Source organism: Myiozetetes cayanensis, unplaced genomic scaffold, assembly GCF_022539395.1.
Source record: "Myiozetetes cayanensis isolate MyiCay16 unplaced genomic scaffold, myiCay2020 scf10, whole genome shotgun sequence".
Taxonomy (NCBI): Eukaryota; Metazoa; Chordata; class Aves; order Passeriformes; family Tyrannidae; genus Myiozetetes; species Myiozetetes cayanensis.
Genome location: NW_026086605.1, coordinates 21,269,923 through 21,286,531, shown reverse-complemented (window position 1 = coordinate 21,286,531; position 16,609 = coordinate 21,269,923). Strand labels below are relative to the sequence as shown.

The 16,609-nt window shown below is 44.1% G+C and overlaps 1 protein-coding gene across 6 annotated transcripts in view; it reads left to right on the top strand.

Annotated features, from left to right (window-relative positions):
* NDST2 (N-deacetylase and N-sulfotransferase 2) overlaps window positions 1–16,609 on the top strand; it is a 132,288-nt gene that overhangs the window by 100,485 nt on the left and 15,194 nt on the right. For 5 of the 6 annotated variants that reach the window (XM_050336292.1, XM_050336301.1, XM_050336307.1 and 2 more), the window contains 3 exons: window positions 6,338–7,735; window positions 14,912–14,999; window positions 15,200–15,354. In XM_050336292.1, the coding sequence (XP_050192249.1) occupies window positions 6,743–7,735; window positions 14,912–14,999; window positions 15,200–15,354 (1,236 nt within the window). In that variant the 5' untranslated portion in view covers window positions 6,338–6,742. Of the gene's footprint in view, window positions 1–1,097; window positions 1,168–6,337; window positions 7,736–14,911; window positions 15,000–15,199; window positions 15,355–16,609 lie in introns of all 6 variants that reach the window. The other variant, XM_050336326.1, reaches the window with a different exon arrangement.

The window sequence follows — 16,609 nt, the reverse complement described above, 5'->3', positions numbered from 1 at the left end:
ATGAGACTGCGCTGTTGTTGTGGTGACCAGATACCTAGATTTTAAAGCTTCAGTACCACAAGAAACACAGGAGTGGATATGCCCCTGCGGTTATCTCTGAGGAAAGTGCCTCCTTTCTCTCCTGAGGAGCTGTGTTACACAGACCTGTGCACCCCCAGAGCCGTGACATCCCCTCAGCTGGTGGAAAGCTCTGACCTGTGTGAGCACTTCCACTGCTGCAATACTTGTTGTCTTTCCTTTCCATTTCAGCACAGGCGTGCAGCTGCCAATATAGGCCAATACTTACTGTTTTTAGTAAGCTTTGCTGACTGCTGAAGACTGAAATTTTATTTGTTTGTGGTTTTTAACAGTTCTTCAGGTTTCTTATTTGCACATCTGCTCTTTAAGCAGACTGAAAAATAAGACAGCAAACTCTTTTCCCTTCCTAAATTTGTTTACGCTGAGACAGTGAAACCTGTAGGGGCTTGTGGTGCTGACATTCAACTTGAGGGAATACCTCAGTGTAAAAGTTTGAAATTCCTTTGCTTCTGAAAATGAGTCAGGTCAGTTGTAATGATCCTAAGCAGTGAGGGTAGTGTGATGGGGAGAAGGCAGGGAGCTGAAAACCAGATTTCCTGGAAGCCTGAGGAGGACCTTTTTGTTTTCAGGGGGAAGGATTGGTTTATGTTTCTAACAGGTAGTGCTGGGCCATGCCTTTGTCACTGGCATGGGAAGGACTAAACCTGTTGTTTATTTTTTTGTAATACGATAGAGAACAAAGATCTGTTGGAAACAGAAGGGATATATTATGGATCCCAACACCAAGAACCTTGCAGGAGTCATGGGATCCCTGTGCACCACCCCACAAAGCTGGCCTGGCAGCCTGAGCCGGCCTCTCCAAGATCTTTGCCTTCATGATGTCTTCAGACTTCATTGCACTGGCACAAGGGTAAATTCAAGACTGCAGTTGGGTTTCCACTAGGCTGGGATGAGGGGAGTTCATGCAGATCTCTTTAGCATGGACTGCAGTTTGTTGCTCTTGCAGAAGGTGTGAAGTTACGTACCTGTCTGGGGTTGATAATAAAAAAAATTAAAATAATTACTACTTTGTCTCACAGGTCTTCTCTTGTATCAGACGGACACATTTCAAGGCTGTTGGCCAGCTGGCAGCTTTCCGGCTTACCACAGGTCTGTACTGAGAGGCCTATTCCTGCGTGGGGACTCTCCAAAGCAGAGCACAGCACTGGCTAGAGCCTGCAACCCTGTCTGTTGGAGCAGCATGGGCACTATTAGTGTTTCTTGCCTCTTTGATCTGAATTTTGTATTCCTTGGGCAGTCTTTCACTGCAGGATTTGACTGTCAGTGGATGCTAGCTGAAAGACACAGCCAGAGCCACAAAATGAGCTTGGCTGGCAATTACATTGCAATGTGACTGTAATTTCCACAGTATTTTTTCTACCCAATATGTGGAATACAACCAACATTCATTCTCCTGAGCTCCTACACATTCTTTTGCTGTGTGGCTCACTGTGCTCTGCTGAGATTGCACTTGCCAGGTTTCCTGTCCTTGCAGAGAGGGGACCTGTACCTGGAGGCCTGGCATACAGATACCACTGTAGACAGGGAGGGGCTGCGGTGTCTTAGAATCAAGCAGACTAATGAGGAATTTTGTGTCATGATGACACCATTAAAGTGGAATGGGTTGGAAAATCAATCAGATTCCTTCTCTGATTACTGTGTAACTCAATTACTGCAGTCCCCCTGGGGCCCAAGGCAACAACTATCTCACAGGAAGTACGGAAAAAAGGCCTCTGAAATAGAGCTGTTATGGATAAAGGCAAGATCCTGCTGCTGTGCATTCCAGAAGGAGGGGTTATATTAATAAAAAAGGCTGGGGAAATGCACTGGTGACACTGGGGTTTAGGGTGGCAAGACCTTCTGTTAGCACAGCTAGGAAGGAACTTGTATAACAGTTCTTGATAAAGATGGAAAATGATACCCATTGTCTTCCATGTACCTTGGCATGAAGGTACCAGAAGCCCCAAATACTTAAATTCTGGTCACTGGTTTTGAATAAGTGCTGGTCTTGAGCATTTGTACTGATCTCTCACAATCATTTCCAAGAGCTGGAAATATCTGTAGATCAGACATTAAAACCACACAGTTCTGATTGTTATCTTGCTTTCATATCACATCAGTTGCCATGTGGCTTAGCAGCTGATAATTCACAAAACAGTTTATGTTTCACATTAACAATGTGTATCACTAGGAAACAGAACATCTAAGTTTTATATAGCCTTTGTCTTAATGCTGGTGATCTGTGAGATAGCTGACCTTATAGCTGACACTCTCTGATCTAGAGATGCTTTTCTGGCAGGCTGGGTGCCTGCTGAGCCTGTGTCCTTGGACCAGTGAACACTTCATCCTTCCCGTGCGTTCTGACTGCCACCTCGCACGATTCACACGCAGGCAGTCTTGGCAGGAGTTCAGACTGGACCTTAATTTATCTAGAAATCCGGTGGTTTTATTGTGGAGTGAGATTCCAAGGAGTTTGATGTCAAAAGAGGACACAGGTATTTTCCTTTAAGAAGGAATAATTTTCACTATGGGTTTATTTGTTGGTTTTTTTTTTTTTAAATTTTATTTTGTTTCTCTAGTATAGGTATTTCTGGGCTTTTTGGGTATGGGTGGTTTCTGACAGCTCTCTTGCCTTTTAATATAAAATTTGTTTGGTGTATTTGTTTGTTGCTTTTTTCTTTTTCCTTTCATTTGAACCTAAACCAGCTGATGCAGTCCCCAAAGAGCGAAATGCATCCCGTGCCAGCTGGCATACCCTCTGGCTGTGAAGCCTTGTTAAAGAGATCGGAGCTGACAGATTCTTGAGCAGCAATCTGATACAGGCCTTTTTTTTAATTTGTTTTTTTGAGCTCACCCATGTAACAAATGGGTGCTTGTTTGGGAGCTTCGCTAGAGGCTTGAATGGAATCATTGTTATCAAAACACTGCTCTGATTCAGAAGTGCCCAGCAAAGGGGGTTGCTCTCCCTTGTGCTCATCAGCTGGGCACTGCAGGTGTGGCAGGCTAGCTTAAACCCTGGTTTCATCCTTATTCTACAGAATAATCCAGTTATCCTGTGATTTTTGTCTTTAAACTGATAACTGGGAAACTGAAGCTACAGTTCTTTACAAAACAGAGACTCAGTTCAACACTAAAAATGAAGTTGCAGAGATGAGTGAGTGTAACCAGGGAAGAGAAATGTTTTCCAGATTGTTGTTTTGGGGATAAAGAGTTGTAAAAGTAGTACCTTGCCAGGCTTTTGCATAGATCAACATGTTCTCAATTTTCTTACCGTTACTGTGGTGTTCAGATTACAAATTTTACCCCAGAAATGCTTGGGAATTCATGCAAATAATACATGAACTCCTGAGCTTTTAGTCCCTCTTTACATTATTTTCTCCTGCAAAAGCAACTGCTTGTCCAATACATGTAAAGACAGTGAATCTTTGAATCCGGAATAGTTTAATGTTTCTGTTTTATTCAATAGGATTAAAAAGCAAAGGGAGCGGAGCTATGTGAGGAGACACTGACTTGGAATTCTTGGTTTTCTCAGTCAAATTTGATTATATAGGAATCTGAGTGAAGTGTTTAGCATGAATTTGTTGCACAGGAGTAGACTGAAGACCACTTCTCATACATGGAGCACTGTGATATGCGTGGAGCTGTGTATTACTGCGTCTCACAAGGATTTCACCTCATAAAAAGGATACATAACTTGGTTTAGATTTCTATTTAACCTCTCTCTGCCATGCTGAATTTTGCCTCAGCTGGCTTCTACCTGTCTGTGACTTCGGATCTATAGTGCCAAGCAAGATGGTGGTAACGTTGGGGATCCTTGCAGCATCAGTGGCATGGGAAAGGCTCATTGTCGAGGAGGAAAGTTTATTTTCCTGGCTGCTTTTGAAAGGTGGCACATGGTTTTGGTGTTATGCTGGTATTGTAGTGAGTATTATGCTGGTATGGTACTGGCATTCCGGGTGTATCACTGGGACTGAACTTGACTTCAGCTGGAATTACAAGCCATATCCCATGCTCAGTCCAGAGAGTCGTACATTCAAAAGCAGTTGTCACTTAAGTAACAACAAAAAGAAAAAGCTATATGAGTTCTGTTTTTTACATCTCTTCTTACGGTAATTTCTCACCTTCTCCTCCCGTCCTTTTTCCAATACAAAGTTAACAGTATGTAGAGACAAAACTGAGAGTTAATCAGTTGTCTGTGATGAAGACAACATATCTTATTGCCGCTGGATTTCCAAAGTCAACTCTGTCATTACAGAGGGCCATTTGGGAATGGAGATTTAATCCATGTGGAGTCTTTGGGAACAGAGATTGTTTTATCAAAAATCGTGATTCATCTGCTGCCTTGCAGTGTGACCTTCAGTGCGTTTTGCTGTGTCTGTTTCTCCAGTGGAAAATTATTGTGTAATATAGTTTATAGTGACAGTTTACAACTATTGTGAAGATCTCATCAGGGCTAAGGTTTCATTCTGCACTACGCAAACCAATCCCTGCTCTGCTGAGCTTATAGCAGAGAAGTTATTTGAGATAATACTTAATGATCATTATAAGCCTTGTGTAAAGAGCACTCTGACTCTTTTCCATCTGCTGTCATAAAGTTAGCAATATTATGTCTCTTCATATAAAATCTGCTTGTGTTTTTTGTCTCTACTTCAAGCTGCACCAACAGTTTGGAAAACAGCCTGATGGGAGCCTTTAGAGTGGGACTTTTGGCCTCATCTATGAACTGATATTTTCCCTGAGTCAGAAGGATTTTTTTCTGTCTAGTAATACACATTTCAAAATAAGCATCTGTCTTTTTTTCCTGGTGGAGCAAAGTAAGCATCTGTCTCACAAGTAGTTTCTTTTCTGGTGGGGCTAGTTGTTAAAGAACCCTGACTTTACTATATAAAAACCTTATATCTGTCTTTCAGACAAACTAGTCTTCTGATGTTCTTTGTTTTATCAGAGTGATAGTAACAGGCTCAAAAATGGGATGAATGGAGAAAGGATGAAGACGTGCTTTGGTAATATTTTTGTTACTGTTGTTCTTGTACCTCCTGGTGTTGCAAGCTGTGCGAGTTGAGCAGGTAGATAGAGGGTCTGTCTGTGGTGATGCACATGTCTGCAGGAGTGGGGGGGGGATGAGTAACGAGGGGTTTTAACTTCTGTGGAGAGCTCGTCTTGAGCATGACTGACTTGGTGAGCAACATCTGGCTGGCACTGGGGGTGTTCTTGCATTGTGCTGGGAGAGGCAGCAGGTGCTCCCCAAAAATCTGCTTGTATCCCAACTTGGGTGTTGCTTTTAGTCCCACTGCGGGTAAGGGAGAGAAGACTCCACAGTGATTTTTATTTGTAAACCAAGGAGCAATTTAGCTGCTTTCCCTGGTGTTTGTGTTTTAGATGACTTGGTGTTTGTTGGCTTTGCTGAGCACTTTTTCCTGAAAAAATAACAACATATGGTGAAATAGTCTGCTGCCATAAACACAAAGCAGGAGGTGAGAGAGCTTCTTAACAAGCTTCTTGTGTTTGAGACCAACCCAAATTTGCATTGTGCTGTTGGTGATTTAAAATGGGCTTCATTCTCTTCAGAGGCACATGAGAGAGGTTTCAGAGATGTTTCATCTCCAACTGCCACTGAATCAGTTGGCAACAATTGAGTGTTCAGTGCGTGGGCAGCCTGTGCCCCCGCCCTCTGTGATACCTGAGGGATGATGCCTCTGCAGAGCCATATTCGAGAGGTCTGGAAGAATGTGAGTTCCCAGGTGAAATGGGGCAGTCTCATGGACAGGGCTGGAAACCATGGAAATGGGGAATTGTGAGGCAAGAGGTGGTGGAAATGTGAGGCATCCTGCTGGGTTCAGGATAGCCGTATCCTGAGGGCCGAGGGAGTCACTGGCAAGGACTTGGACACATCATCATTAGTATGAGAATGAGACAGAGAATGTGAGGGCTCTCTCCTCTTGTAAATTTTGAAGTATAGGCTAGAATAAAAGGGCTTCATGTTTTCTGTTCAGTGGCATAAAGAGGAGTGGGGGAAGGCCAGATACTTGTCTCTGTTTGCCATAGTGTGTTAAGATCTTACCCAAGGCAAATATTGAGTCCCTGTGCACTGTTGGGACCTTTCTTCCAAAGGCCCTTATGGTTGCACAAATGGTGTGCATCACTTCCCAGGGAACAGGTCTGCCTGCTGATGAGCGAGACACACTGCCCACCTTGCACCTGCTATCCTGCCATTTCATCTCAGACCTGTTAAATACCATGAATCCATACTGAGAATTGACTTTTTCTTTTTAAATTGCAGGATGCAAAGAGAAGGTGCCATCATGTGAATGTGAAACAGCTAAATGAGAAACAGGACTCCTGGGAAGGCTGAGGTGAAACTGCTTGTGCACAGAATGACAGACTGATTTGCTGCTGGAGACAAGATCAGGAAACCTTGCTCCTCCAAAGGACTTTTCCCGAGTGAGAGGAGAGGAACAGGAGGAAGCACACAAAAGAGCGATGGGAATTGAGGGCCATGGTTACCTGAGATAAATGGCAGATCCCTGGGAGTCTAGCCTTGTAGCTGTTTGCTTTAGCTTTTTCTCTCTCTGCAGCTGCTCTTCCTTTTTTGTGAGCTGCTGCTGGGTCCTGCCACGGCGGCACTGGAGATTTCAGGAGCGACGTGGGCGCGGCGCGTGAGGAGGGGTGAGCAGCCCGCCTCACCATGATTCAGCTGTGGAAAGTAGTGCGGCACGTGCGACAGCTGGAGCTCCACAGATTGATTCTGCTGCTCATTGCCTTCAGCCTGATCTCCATGTGCATCCTGGCTTATTACGTCACTAACAGCCCCAAAATCAAGGAGCCACCACCCCTGCCCTTCAGTGACTGCAGCAACCAGCACCGCATCTTGATCCCACCGCAAGCCAGCTGGAGGCTCACGAAATCTGTGGACACCTCACGCACAGATCCTGTGGTGCTAGTCTTTGTGGAAAGCATTTACTCCCAACTGGGGCAGGAAATAGTGGCCATCCTGGAATCTAGCCGTTTTAAATACAGGACAGAGATCGCCCCTGGCAAAGGGGATATGCCCACCCTGACAGACAAAGATAGAGGACGCTATGCGCTTATTATCTATGAGAACATCCTCAAATATGTGAACCTGGATGCTTGGAACCGAGAGCTGCTGGACAAATACTGTGTAGAGTATGGAGTAGGAATCATAGGCTTTTTCAAAGCAAACGAGAACAGCCTGCTCAGTGCACAGCTCAAGGGTTTCCCCCTTTTCCTACATTCCAACCTGGGGCTGCGGGACTATCACATCAATCCTAGTGCTCCCCTGCTCTATGTCACCCGGGCTAACGAGGTGGAGCAGGGTCCTCTGCCTGGTGATGACTGGACTGTGTTTCAGTCAAACCACAGCACCTACGAGCCAGTGCTGTTGGCCAGCACGAAGTCCTCAGAGTCCATTCCTCACCTGGCCACGCACAAAGCGTTGCATGCCACCGTGGTGCAAGACCTGGGTCTGCACGATGGGATCCAGCGGGTTCTCTTTGGCAATAACCTCAACTTTTGGCTGCACAAACTCATTTTTGTGGATGCCATTGCCTACTTGACTGGCAAACGCCTCTGTCTCACACTTGATCGTTACATCCTTGTCGACATTGATGATATATTTGTGGGAAAAGAGGGCACTCGCATGAAAGTGTCTGATGTAGAGGTAAAACCCCCTGAGTAGCTGTCCCCAGAGGCCCTAGACAAATTTCGTGTGTGTGTGGTATATCAGGAAAGTCAAGATGGCAAAAGTCAAGGTGGTGTTTAATTTGATTGCTGCAGTTGTTCTCAAATAGAGGAGTAGCCTGCAAAAATGCTGAGGCACCATGTGTGATGCTCTCAACAGTTTTTTAGGTTTAAATGGAGCATTTCAGGAGCTGCTCTCTGAATTTAGGAGGAAGATGCCTGTGGTGGTCTATCCTTTCTCCTCTTTAATGTAAGGAACAATCATAGGCAGGTTTTCTTCTGCCAACCTATTTGTAGCTGTAAACTCTACCTTTCAAAAGGAAAAGGCATGTTGTGTTAGAATAGAACAGAAAAAATATGTTTATTATTATTTGTTGTGATGTGTATAAACTATATATATTATATTGCAGAACTGTAGGCCAGTCCAGGAGGTGTAAACTGATACTGTATTTTAACCATCCATTTTTTCAGCACATAACCAAATTGGGAAAGGAATGGTTTTCTCTCATCCTTTGTTAACACTCCCCTCATATCTACCAATCATCCTTGAGCAGGGAATATCAAAAAATTCACCAGGGAAACATGGCAAGACCAAGCCTTCATGAGAACCATCTCTGTGGCTTCACAGTTGGGAAAGAGAGATGCTATCTTTGTGGTTTGCTTTCCTTGGCAGTTTCTGGAGTAATACAGTGACCCATTAGAAAGGGTTTATGGGTAAGGCACAGAGACAGATTTTGTGGAGGAAAGGGAACTGAGACAGGGAAAGGAAAAAACAAGTAGGAAAAGGGTAAGAAACGAAGCGCACCTTCCCATTCTCTGTATCCTTGAAAGTATGTGATAAAGTGTTCTGTTGAGTCTGTGCTATGTGTGCATATGCTGCTTCAGGGAGCCAAGGACTTCCCTTCCTATCTTCCCCATCAGTTCTGGGTTGTAGCCATCGAGGCAGGTGTGCTGCCTGTTTCTCCAGGTGAGCTGAGGTTGTTCACAGCTATGGCACTCTGGATTCCCATTCAGCACTTGCCCTTGGATGAGTCCTGGATGGAGTTCCCTGGGTGCCAGCCATGATGGTGATAAGCCTGTGACAGCAGCTGCCTTAGCATGTTTCCAAAACAACTTCAAGGTGAAGCACACTTTAAACTTTCTTCCAGGGGCACAAAACATTTGAGGCAAAGGTGTAAGACAAAATACTGTTGTACATGCTTGGCCCCTTACCTCAACCTCATCTGTTCCACGTTCCCAAGAGCACTCTTCCACCTTACTAGGAGTCTTACCACCTTTTCTACATGTTTTATGCATACATGCAAGATATGTCATAGTTCATCTTTATGTTGTTAGGACTTCAAGATTTTATGTTTTGCTTCTGCTCCCAAATTTAGCTTAAGGCAGAGGAAAACCCTGCACTCTGTTTGGAGCTACCTTTATCTTTTGAAATCACTTGAAGCTGCATGCCTGAAGGAGTTCTAATTGCATACCATTATTTGACTTGCTTCATTCTTTAATAATTTTTAAAACCACTTTGACCATAATGCTCTAAGCAAAGAGGTAAAGAAAAAGTGTTTCCCAGCATACTGGTGTAACAAATGGAACAGTTGTATGTACTACTTATTTAAGAAAAATGCTAACATTTTCTTCATTTCACTGCAGTGTCCTTGTGTTGTGAGGTGCTGAAATGCTCTGAAAGACTTTTTTTTTTTTTGAAGGATCACAGTCTTATCTTGGTCCTAAGCAGGCCCTACACCCTCTAGTCCAAACTGGCAGAGATTCTCACCTCCATAGTGTTTGTGCAGGTTACAGACCCATGTGAGAAAGCAGGATATAGGTGGCCAAAGCACTTGGGAACAAAGGCTGCTCTAGTGATGTTAAAAACCCAGACAAGATTATTCCAAAAGATGCTTTGTTTGGGTTTTAACAGGGTGAAATGGAGGAATAATCTGTGATCAGTAAGCAGAGAATCTCAGGCAAAGCAGATAAACCCCAGATTTATCCATTTAAAAGAAGCTCTCTGATTGCGGAGCCACGCGAGGTTAATGAATTTTTATTTTTTAAAAGCGAGAAATAACTATATGGATTTGTTGATAGCCTCTCACCATGGGGAGAGAAGGGGATATAATGGTAACAGAACAGCTGGCATTTTCTTTGGCCTTTTATATGAAAGCTCTGTTTCAGGGCTGTTATCTCAACACACAGCTCCTTATCTCAAAGCTTAGATTACAGTGGTCAGGGTAGCAGTTTGAAGATTGGATGCTGTGTGAAGGTATAAAATTGACTCTGCTGTCCCAGTGAGCCTGCTTGCCGTATGCAGGTCCATGTTCAGGGAGCTTCCCAGGCAAAATTACTATTAAAAGAAAGAACTGAATGTAATTTGATCAAATGCATGTCCATGGTACGTGTCTTACACGAGGGAAATGTTTTTATTTGTGATACTTAAAGGAGAACTGACTGGCTTTCTTCTTTAACAAGAAAAAAAGAACCATGCTTGCTTTTAGTTTAAAGATGGTAACCCTTGAGTTCCTGCTTTCTGCTGAAGGGTTGCAGCAGGAGCTTGCAGTCCTCAATTAAAGTGGAACAGTTGGAAGTTGTACAAAGAAAATTATTTTCGCTTGTAAAGTTTCCCAAGATTTGAGCTGCACATAATTAACAAAACAAAATCTCAGAGAATCTCTTCTCTTCTAAATTATTCCACAGTCAGTCTCTTCTAAAGTCATAATCCTAGGAATTTACCAGACCTCCATGGCATTGGTCAACAAAGACAAACCGTTTCTAATGCAAAAGGATCTGGCTTTTGTGATCCTTCCTGGTTGTCTTTAGGTATGAGGAAAGAAGATTAAGTAGATGAGTTTTTGCCTCTTTTGCTGGTAATCTCTCCAAGGGCATAAACAGTGTGAACAATCACTGCTAGTGAGTCTGAGAGCAAGCTAAGTGAAAATCGAGGACAGTCATTTCATTTTGGGTTATGAATGGTGAGGGTGGAAAGCAGAGAACCTAGTGAGAGTGGCTGTCAGCCAGCTCTTGCCTTTCTAAATTGTAGAGGATGATCTTGCCTGCAATTAAAGTACTCAGCAATTTCTAACTCCCTGATTCTAAGATTGGAGGGGAGGTAGAAATACCAGTATCATGAGAGCTGTCTCTCTTGCCAGTGCTGTTTTGAGCTCTGCCAGTGGTACTGCTGGGCAGTGAGAAAACTGCAGGAAGTCCTTTCAAGGACATGCTGCCCAGGGTCCATAGGGGCAGTATCTACCATGCAGGTGCTTCTGCCACATGTTCCTAGTATGCTTTGCATGAGCACTGAGAAGAGGCTATCAAAGCATTCAGCTTTCTTTCTCCATTTTTTATCATCTGTTTATCTTCATTTGTCCGTGCACTGTTTTCTTACAGTCATGGTATCCTCTCTTCCCAGCATCTGGCTCTTGGCCTTATTTCCCCCTTTTCTTTTGCCTCTTATTAGAGGGACCTGAGATAGATAATATTTAGGGTTTGTCTGGGAACAGCTAAAATCACTGCAAACACTTCTAGAAGTTAGAAGATTTTTAGCTAAAAAAGCAGAGTTGCATGAAGATTTAGCCCTCTGTGACTGCAATGCCAAACTCACCGTGCCATCTTAGAAAAGGATTAGGTCCTAAAGAAGGAACCAGTACAGTGAAAGTGCTGTGGCTTCCCCTGATTTTTTCCTCACTCCTAGAATGTTACCCCATTGACAGAGTCTTTATCTTCTCTAGATGACATCAAGACCTTGTAGTGACTGTTGAGTAAATCTTTGCGGATCTGTCACTGAGATTATGTAGATTTTTAATGTATTGCAACAAAAGGCGCAATTTTAAACTTTCTTCCCCTAACATTTGCTTAGAAGTAAATACTTATCATCATTTGAGATTATTAAAAAAGCCTTTTTTAAAGCGATGGGCATTGAACACCGGACTGAAGCTTAGACTTTTTTTGCATTGTGTCCAAGAATGTGCTTTGGAATGTAGTTTTCTGTCATTGGGCCTGCACTAAAGGCCTCCAAAAATACAGGTCGAGCGCTGCAGTGGGTGTTCTCTGATAGACTGTGACAAGCGTGAAGCAGATCTGGCCTTCATGTGGTGGGCAGTGCTCAGCATCTCTTTGGAAACCCCATCTCTGCCTTGCTGGGGTGAGCTGTGCAGAGCTTCTAGCAGGGAGTTTAGCTGGGGTAGGAGCCTTTTTGGCTAGCTAGTGGGCTGGCTTGCATCTTGAAAAGATTTTTGAAATAAAAGATAATAATAATATGTAAAAACGGATATAAAAAAATACTGTTAAAATATAAAATGGAGATACTTGGATGGATTGGAGGGGCAGTCTCATAGCACATTATGGGTATAAATGAAATGCCACTTGAATCACCTGTAAGATATTATTAGTATTATCATATTCATCCTACTTTACAGAAGAGAAACAGAGTGCAGAGAAAAGTGCCACTGTCCAGCCCGTTCCCACACCTGTTTTGTTGCACCTTACTACAGCTCACAGACCTCTTCAAACCCGTGTTCTAGGAAACATGGAATGCATAATTTGTTGAAACAAATGTCCAAATACTTTTCTTGGCATCTTAGTCTCTTTTATCCTTTTCAGGGGAAGGTTTTTTCAAACCTGTGCCATGCTACCTTACAGATGTGGTTGTGACAAGGACACAGCATCAGCAGAGGGGTGGCACACAGTTAACAATAAACCTGCCAGGAAAGCAGGACTCCATAGGGCTTCGTGGTCTCTGAATTTCTGGGGCCCCCAGAGTACCTCCCTGGTCCCTCCCAGGACACAAAGGATTGCAGCCTGCTGGAGCAGGGCTTTTTGGGATTTATTATCAGACAGATGTGTTGTCATGGTAACCCCAGCCAGGCTGTAAATCTCTTTGCATGCGGAGGAATGCTAAGCCTCTTAACCGCTGTCTTTCCTTCCTCCACTTTTCTACCCAAGCCTGGGGAACTGGATGTGCCTTTTTGGGCAGCAGGGAGAAGTGGTGAGGCTTGGGACAGCTCTGGAGAAAGAAAAGAAAGTGGCACTTTCCTGTCTAAGTTACTGGGTGATATGTTCAAGGTGCTGGTCCAAAATTTGAAGCAATACTGTGATCAAGCTGGGCAGACAGGTGCCTCTCTGTAGAGAGGTGCACAGCTCTTAGTCTGAGTAGGGTGAGTCCCTGTGTCTCTCTACGTAAGGGATCTTGACCTCCCAGTGCCAATGCTGGATTTGTGCAAAGGAGGCTTCAGCCATCAGTGCTGCTGGCACGTCACCTTTCAAAAGTGCTGCCTCTGTTTATGATAGGTTCTGGAAATGTCACGTGCCTTACATTTCTCAAAATACTATTCTTGGTTGGGGACTGAGGTAAGGATGTGGTAAGCATATGGCCATGGAGGAACTGGAACTGTTGAAATTTATCCCAGGCTGCATTTGGTGTCATTGTTATGTGGTTGTGGCAATGTGCCTGAGGAACAGGCAGTTAGGTGTGCCTGTAGGGAAAAGTGTGAAAGCTTGGTTCCCTCAGAGAGAGCATTGAGAGTTTCTGCAGGACTGCAGACAAAATCCGTCTGATCTTCCCACCTTGCCATGGTCATAGACTGCCTTGGGAATAAAACCACTCAGCTTCTTTGCTCCAGGATACATTTCCAGTGAATGGGTGATTGAAGTAAACGACAGAAACCATTTTTAAACTAATATGATGGGTAGTGTTTGATCAGCACTGTTTTGATACATTGGTGTATGTATGAAATCACAGCAGTGATTTCTCAGATCATCTGTAAGTGGTGGATGTCAGGGCTCCTCCACAGAATGAGAGTCTGCCTCTGGGAGTGCCCTTTCCACACTGAGGGAGTGGTGCACTTAAACAATGCCTATGGAGTGTGAGCCACGTGAAGGCACCTTGCAATGCTGGTTTGTGCTCCAAGGGTCTGGGGAAGGGCAGCTGATGCAGGAAGATCTCCCCTGTACAGTTTGACAGCTTTCCCCAGAGTTATGTGCCAAGTTGCCTGTGTGTATTTGCATCCAACCCAAGTCTGCTGTTGAGGGAACTTCACCTTCACCTTGGTGCAGTCACTGATCCATTGCTTTCTTAGTAAAGCTATTAAAATCTAGATAGCCTGGACAAGGATTGTTTCTCTCATCTGCCAGCAGCCTTCCTCCCATTCCCTGTTTGATTGAGAACTTTTCCCATAGGGAGCTGCACCACTGGCACTTTCCCCAGAGCACCCACGTAGCAGCAGAGTGTGCATCTCAGGGCTTCTCTCTTTTTATTGTTTTCCGGCAGAAGAAATTTGACTGGGATTAGTTTGTCTTACTAGTCTGTGACACACTGAGCCCCTGGGTTTTGTTTGGATTTTGGTTTGTGGTTTGTTTTTCTTTGTGTCAAGGCTGGCTGGTGTCTTACTCTGTACGCTGCTAGACCTTGAGGTTTGTGGCACAAGGCACCTTCCCTTTGGTTATAGCAATTACTTTGGACATTTAAAGCAGATACAAGTGAGCACGAGAGAATCTTTAGGGGATGTGATGACTGTGAATGTTGGTTCTCCCAAGTCTTCTTCACAAAATCCAGGAAATTTTTCCTGCTACAAAATTATTTTGTCACTTCTGAGGGAACACGAAGGCAGGGCTCCCTCCCTGCTGTGGTAGGACTCGCTGCATGAGTAGTTCTGAAAATCCACTTTTCCTCTCCAAATAAAAGCCCCTTCCCTTTGGATCATTTAGTTACTGTTCATTATATTATTAACTTCTTTTCCTTCATCTGTGCATCGTGTGCTGCCCCACCACCTTTTTTGTTAACACACAGACTGAGAAAGGGCAGAGGTTCAACAGCAAAGTCCCAGCCAACATGGAGAAGAAGGGAGTGTTGAGGTTGCATCTGGAAAGCGTAAAGGATCTGTTGCTTGCAAGTGAGATTTGCTGTCCCTTTTCCTTAGCACAGCTACTCTGGGTCCATCACATCGGAGAGCATGATCTGACTGTGGTTTTAAAGGGGTATCATGTAGTACAGCAGAATTACTTCAAGTGAAGATTCCCTATGTGGAGCACTTGTCTGCTCTGCTTCACTCCTAGGGCAGCAATGCCCTGTGATACCTCTTCAGACTGAACTGGGCACCAGTAGAGCTCAGAGGAATGTTACAGAGCAAAAAAACATTAATATGAACATGTCTTTTTCCTTTTGTTCAAACAGGCTTTACTGAGCACCCAGAATAAGCTGAGAACGTTAGTCCCAAATTTCACCTTCAACTTGGGCTTCTCAGGGAAATTCTACCACACAGGTAACCCCCTGGCACCTGTTTGTCCTGGCCCCTGTTTGTCCCAGCACCTGTGTACAGCCCCCACATTTGTGTGTGTGTAATACATTGGAGAAAGCTAATTGTTGGAACCAATCTGCATTTCAGGGGATTAGCCACTGCTTTTAAGCGCTGAGCCCCTCTTCTGCCTTCTGTTTTTGCACTTCCGGTTCTGCTCTCTGTAGGTACAGATGAGGAAGACGAAGGGGATGACATGCTGCTCAAACACAGGAAGGAGTTCTGGTGGTTCCCTCACATGTGGAGTCACATGCAGCCTCATCTTTTCCACAATGTCACTGTGCTGGCTGAGCAGATGAAGCTCAACAAACAGTTTGCTGTGGTAAGGGGCACTGCAGTTTATTTATAGTACTAATCCCTAAACATTCTTCTCCTGGAATTGCTGTTTGGACCCCACTGAACTCAAATACTAGTCTAATAATTCAGCTGAATTTAAGCAAGCCCGTTCTTAAAGTTCAGATTGATGTGTGGCTCCTGTTGCTTGCCTGAAGACAGCACCATTCTCATGCTTGCCTGTGCAATGGGAAATGTTTCCTGGCACCTGCATGGCCCCGGGCAGTTCCGCAGCATTCCAGGGTGCAAATCCCAAGGCTCTTGTTTGCTGAGGTGTGAACTTGTAGCATTACTATCCAAATCCAATTAATTCACAAACTCTGGCAGTAAGAAGGCATTTTCTTTTCCATCCTTATTCAGTGTGGTTTTGTAAGGAAGTCACCTGGTAGGTAGTGTAAAATGCTGTGTGCTAGCAGCCCTACTTCTGGCCTTCCCAGACAATGCTGAAGGAAGTTACTTATCTAGGAAGTACAGGAGAAATTCCCTGGGTTTTGGCAGAGGAGGGGGAAGCCTTGAACATCCTGCATTGCTGGAACAATGTCAGTTTGATGCTTACAGCCCAGAGTTGAATATAGAGTACATGTTTTTCTGAAAAGAAATGTCCTCTTCACCTCTGGTTTGGTTTTTTTGATGGTAATCCCCTTGGGAATAGCAGGCTGCTGTCTTGTGTTCCCATGACACACACAGATTAGAAATGGTCTTGAATTCAGAGCACAGTCACAGCATTATAGAAACAATTTAGGCTCCTCCTTTTCCTGGTTAAGTAACAGTGCAGTCTTTTGCAAAGAGAGACAAAGCACAGAACACAATTACACATATTTAACATAAAGCAGACCAGCAGTGAGAGAAGGTTATTGCTTCACTTAGGGGCTCTGGTTTTACTGTGCACCACCAGGGTAGAGCTGTCATCATTGATATTGTTACCAGAACCACACAGTAGAATTAAAACCCAAGAAATTCAGATATTTCCTGTCAGTATAGCTCCAGGCCCCATATCGTCACCCTCAATAGTCTCTTGCTCCGTGTCTGCTTTTCTTTGGATTGCTAGAGACAGTACAGATCCCAGCCATCATCTTTCTTTCCTCTATATCATTTAAGGAAATTTTGTTTTCCTTCTCTGGTGGCTCACATCTAGGCATTGTGGGACTGAGATATGTCCCTTAACAGCATTGATTAGTATGTAGTAACCATGGAGCCTGACCTGAGCATTCTGAATTAGTCTGATTTTTCACACCTGCAAACTG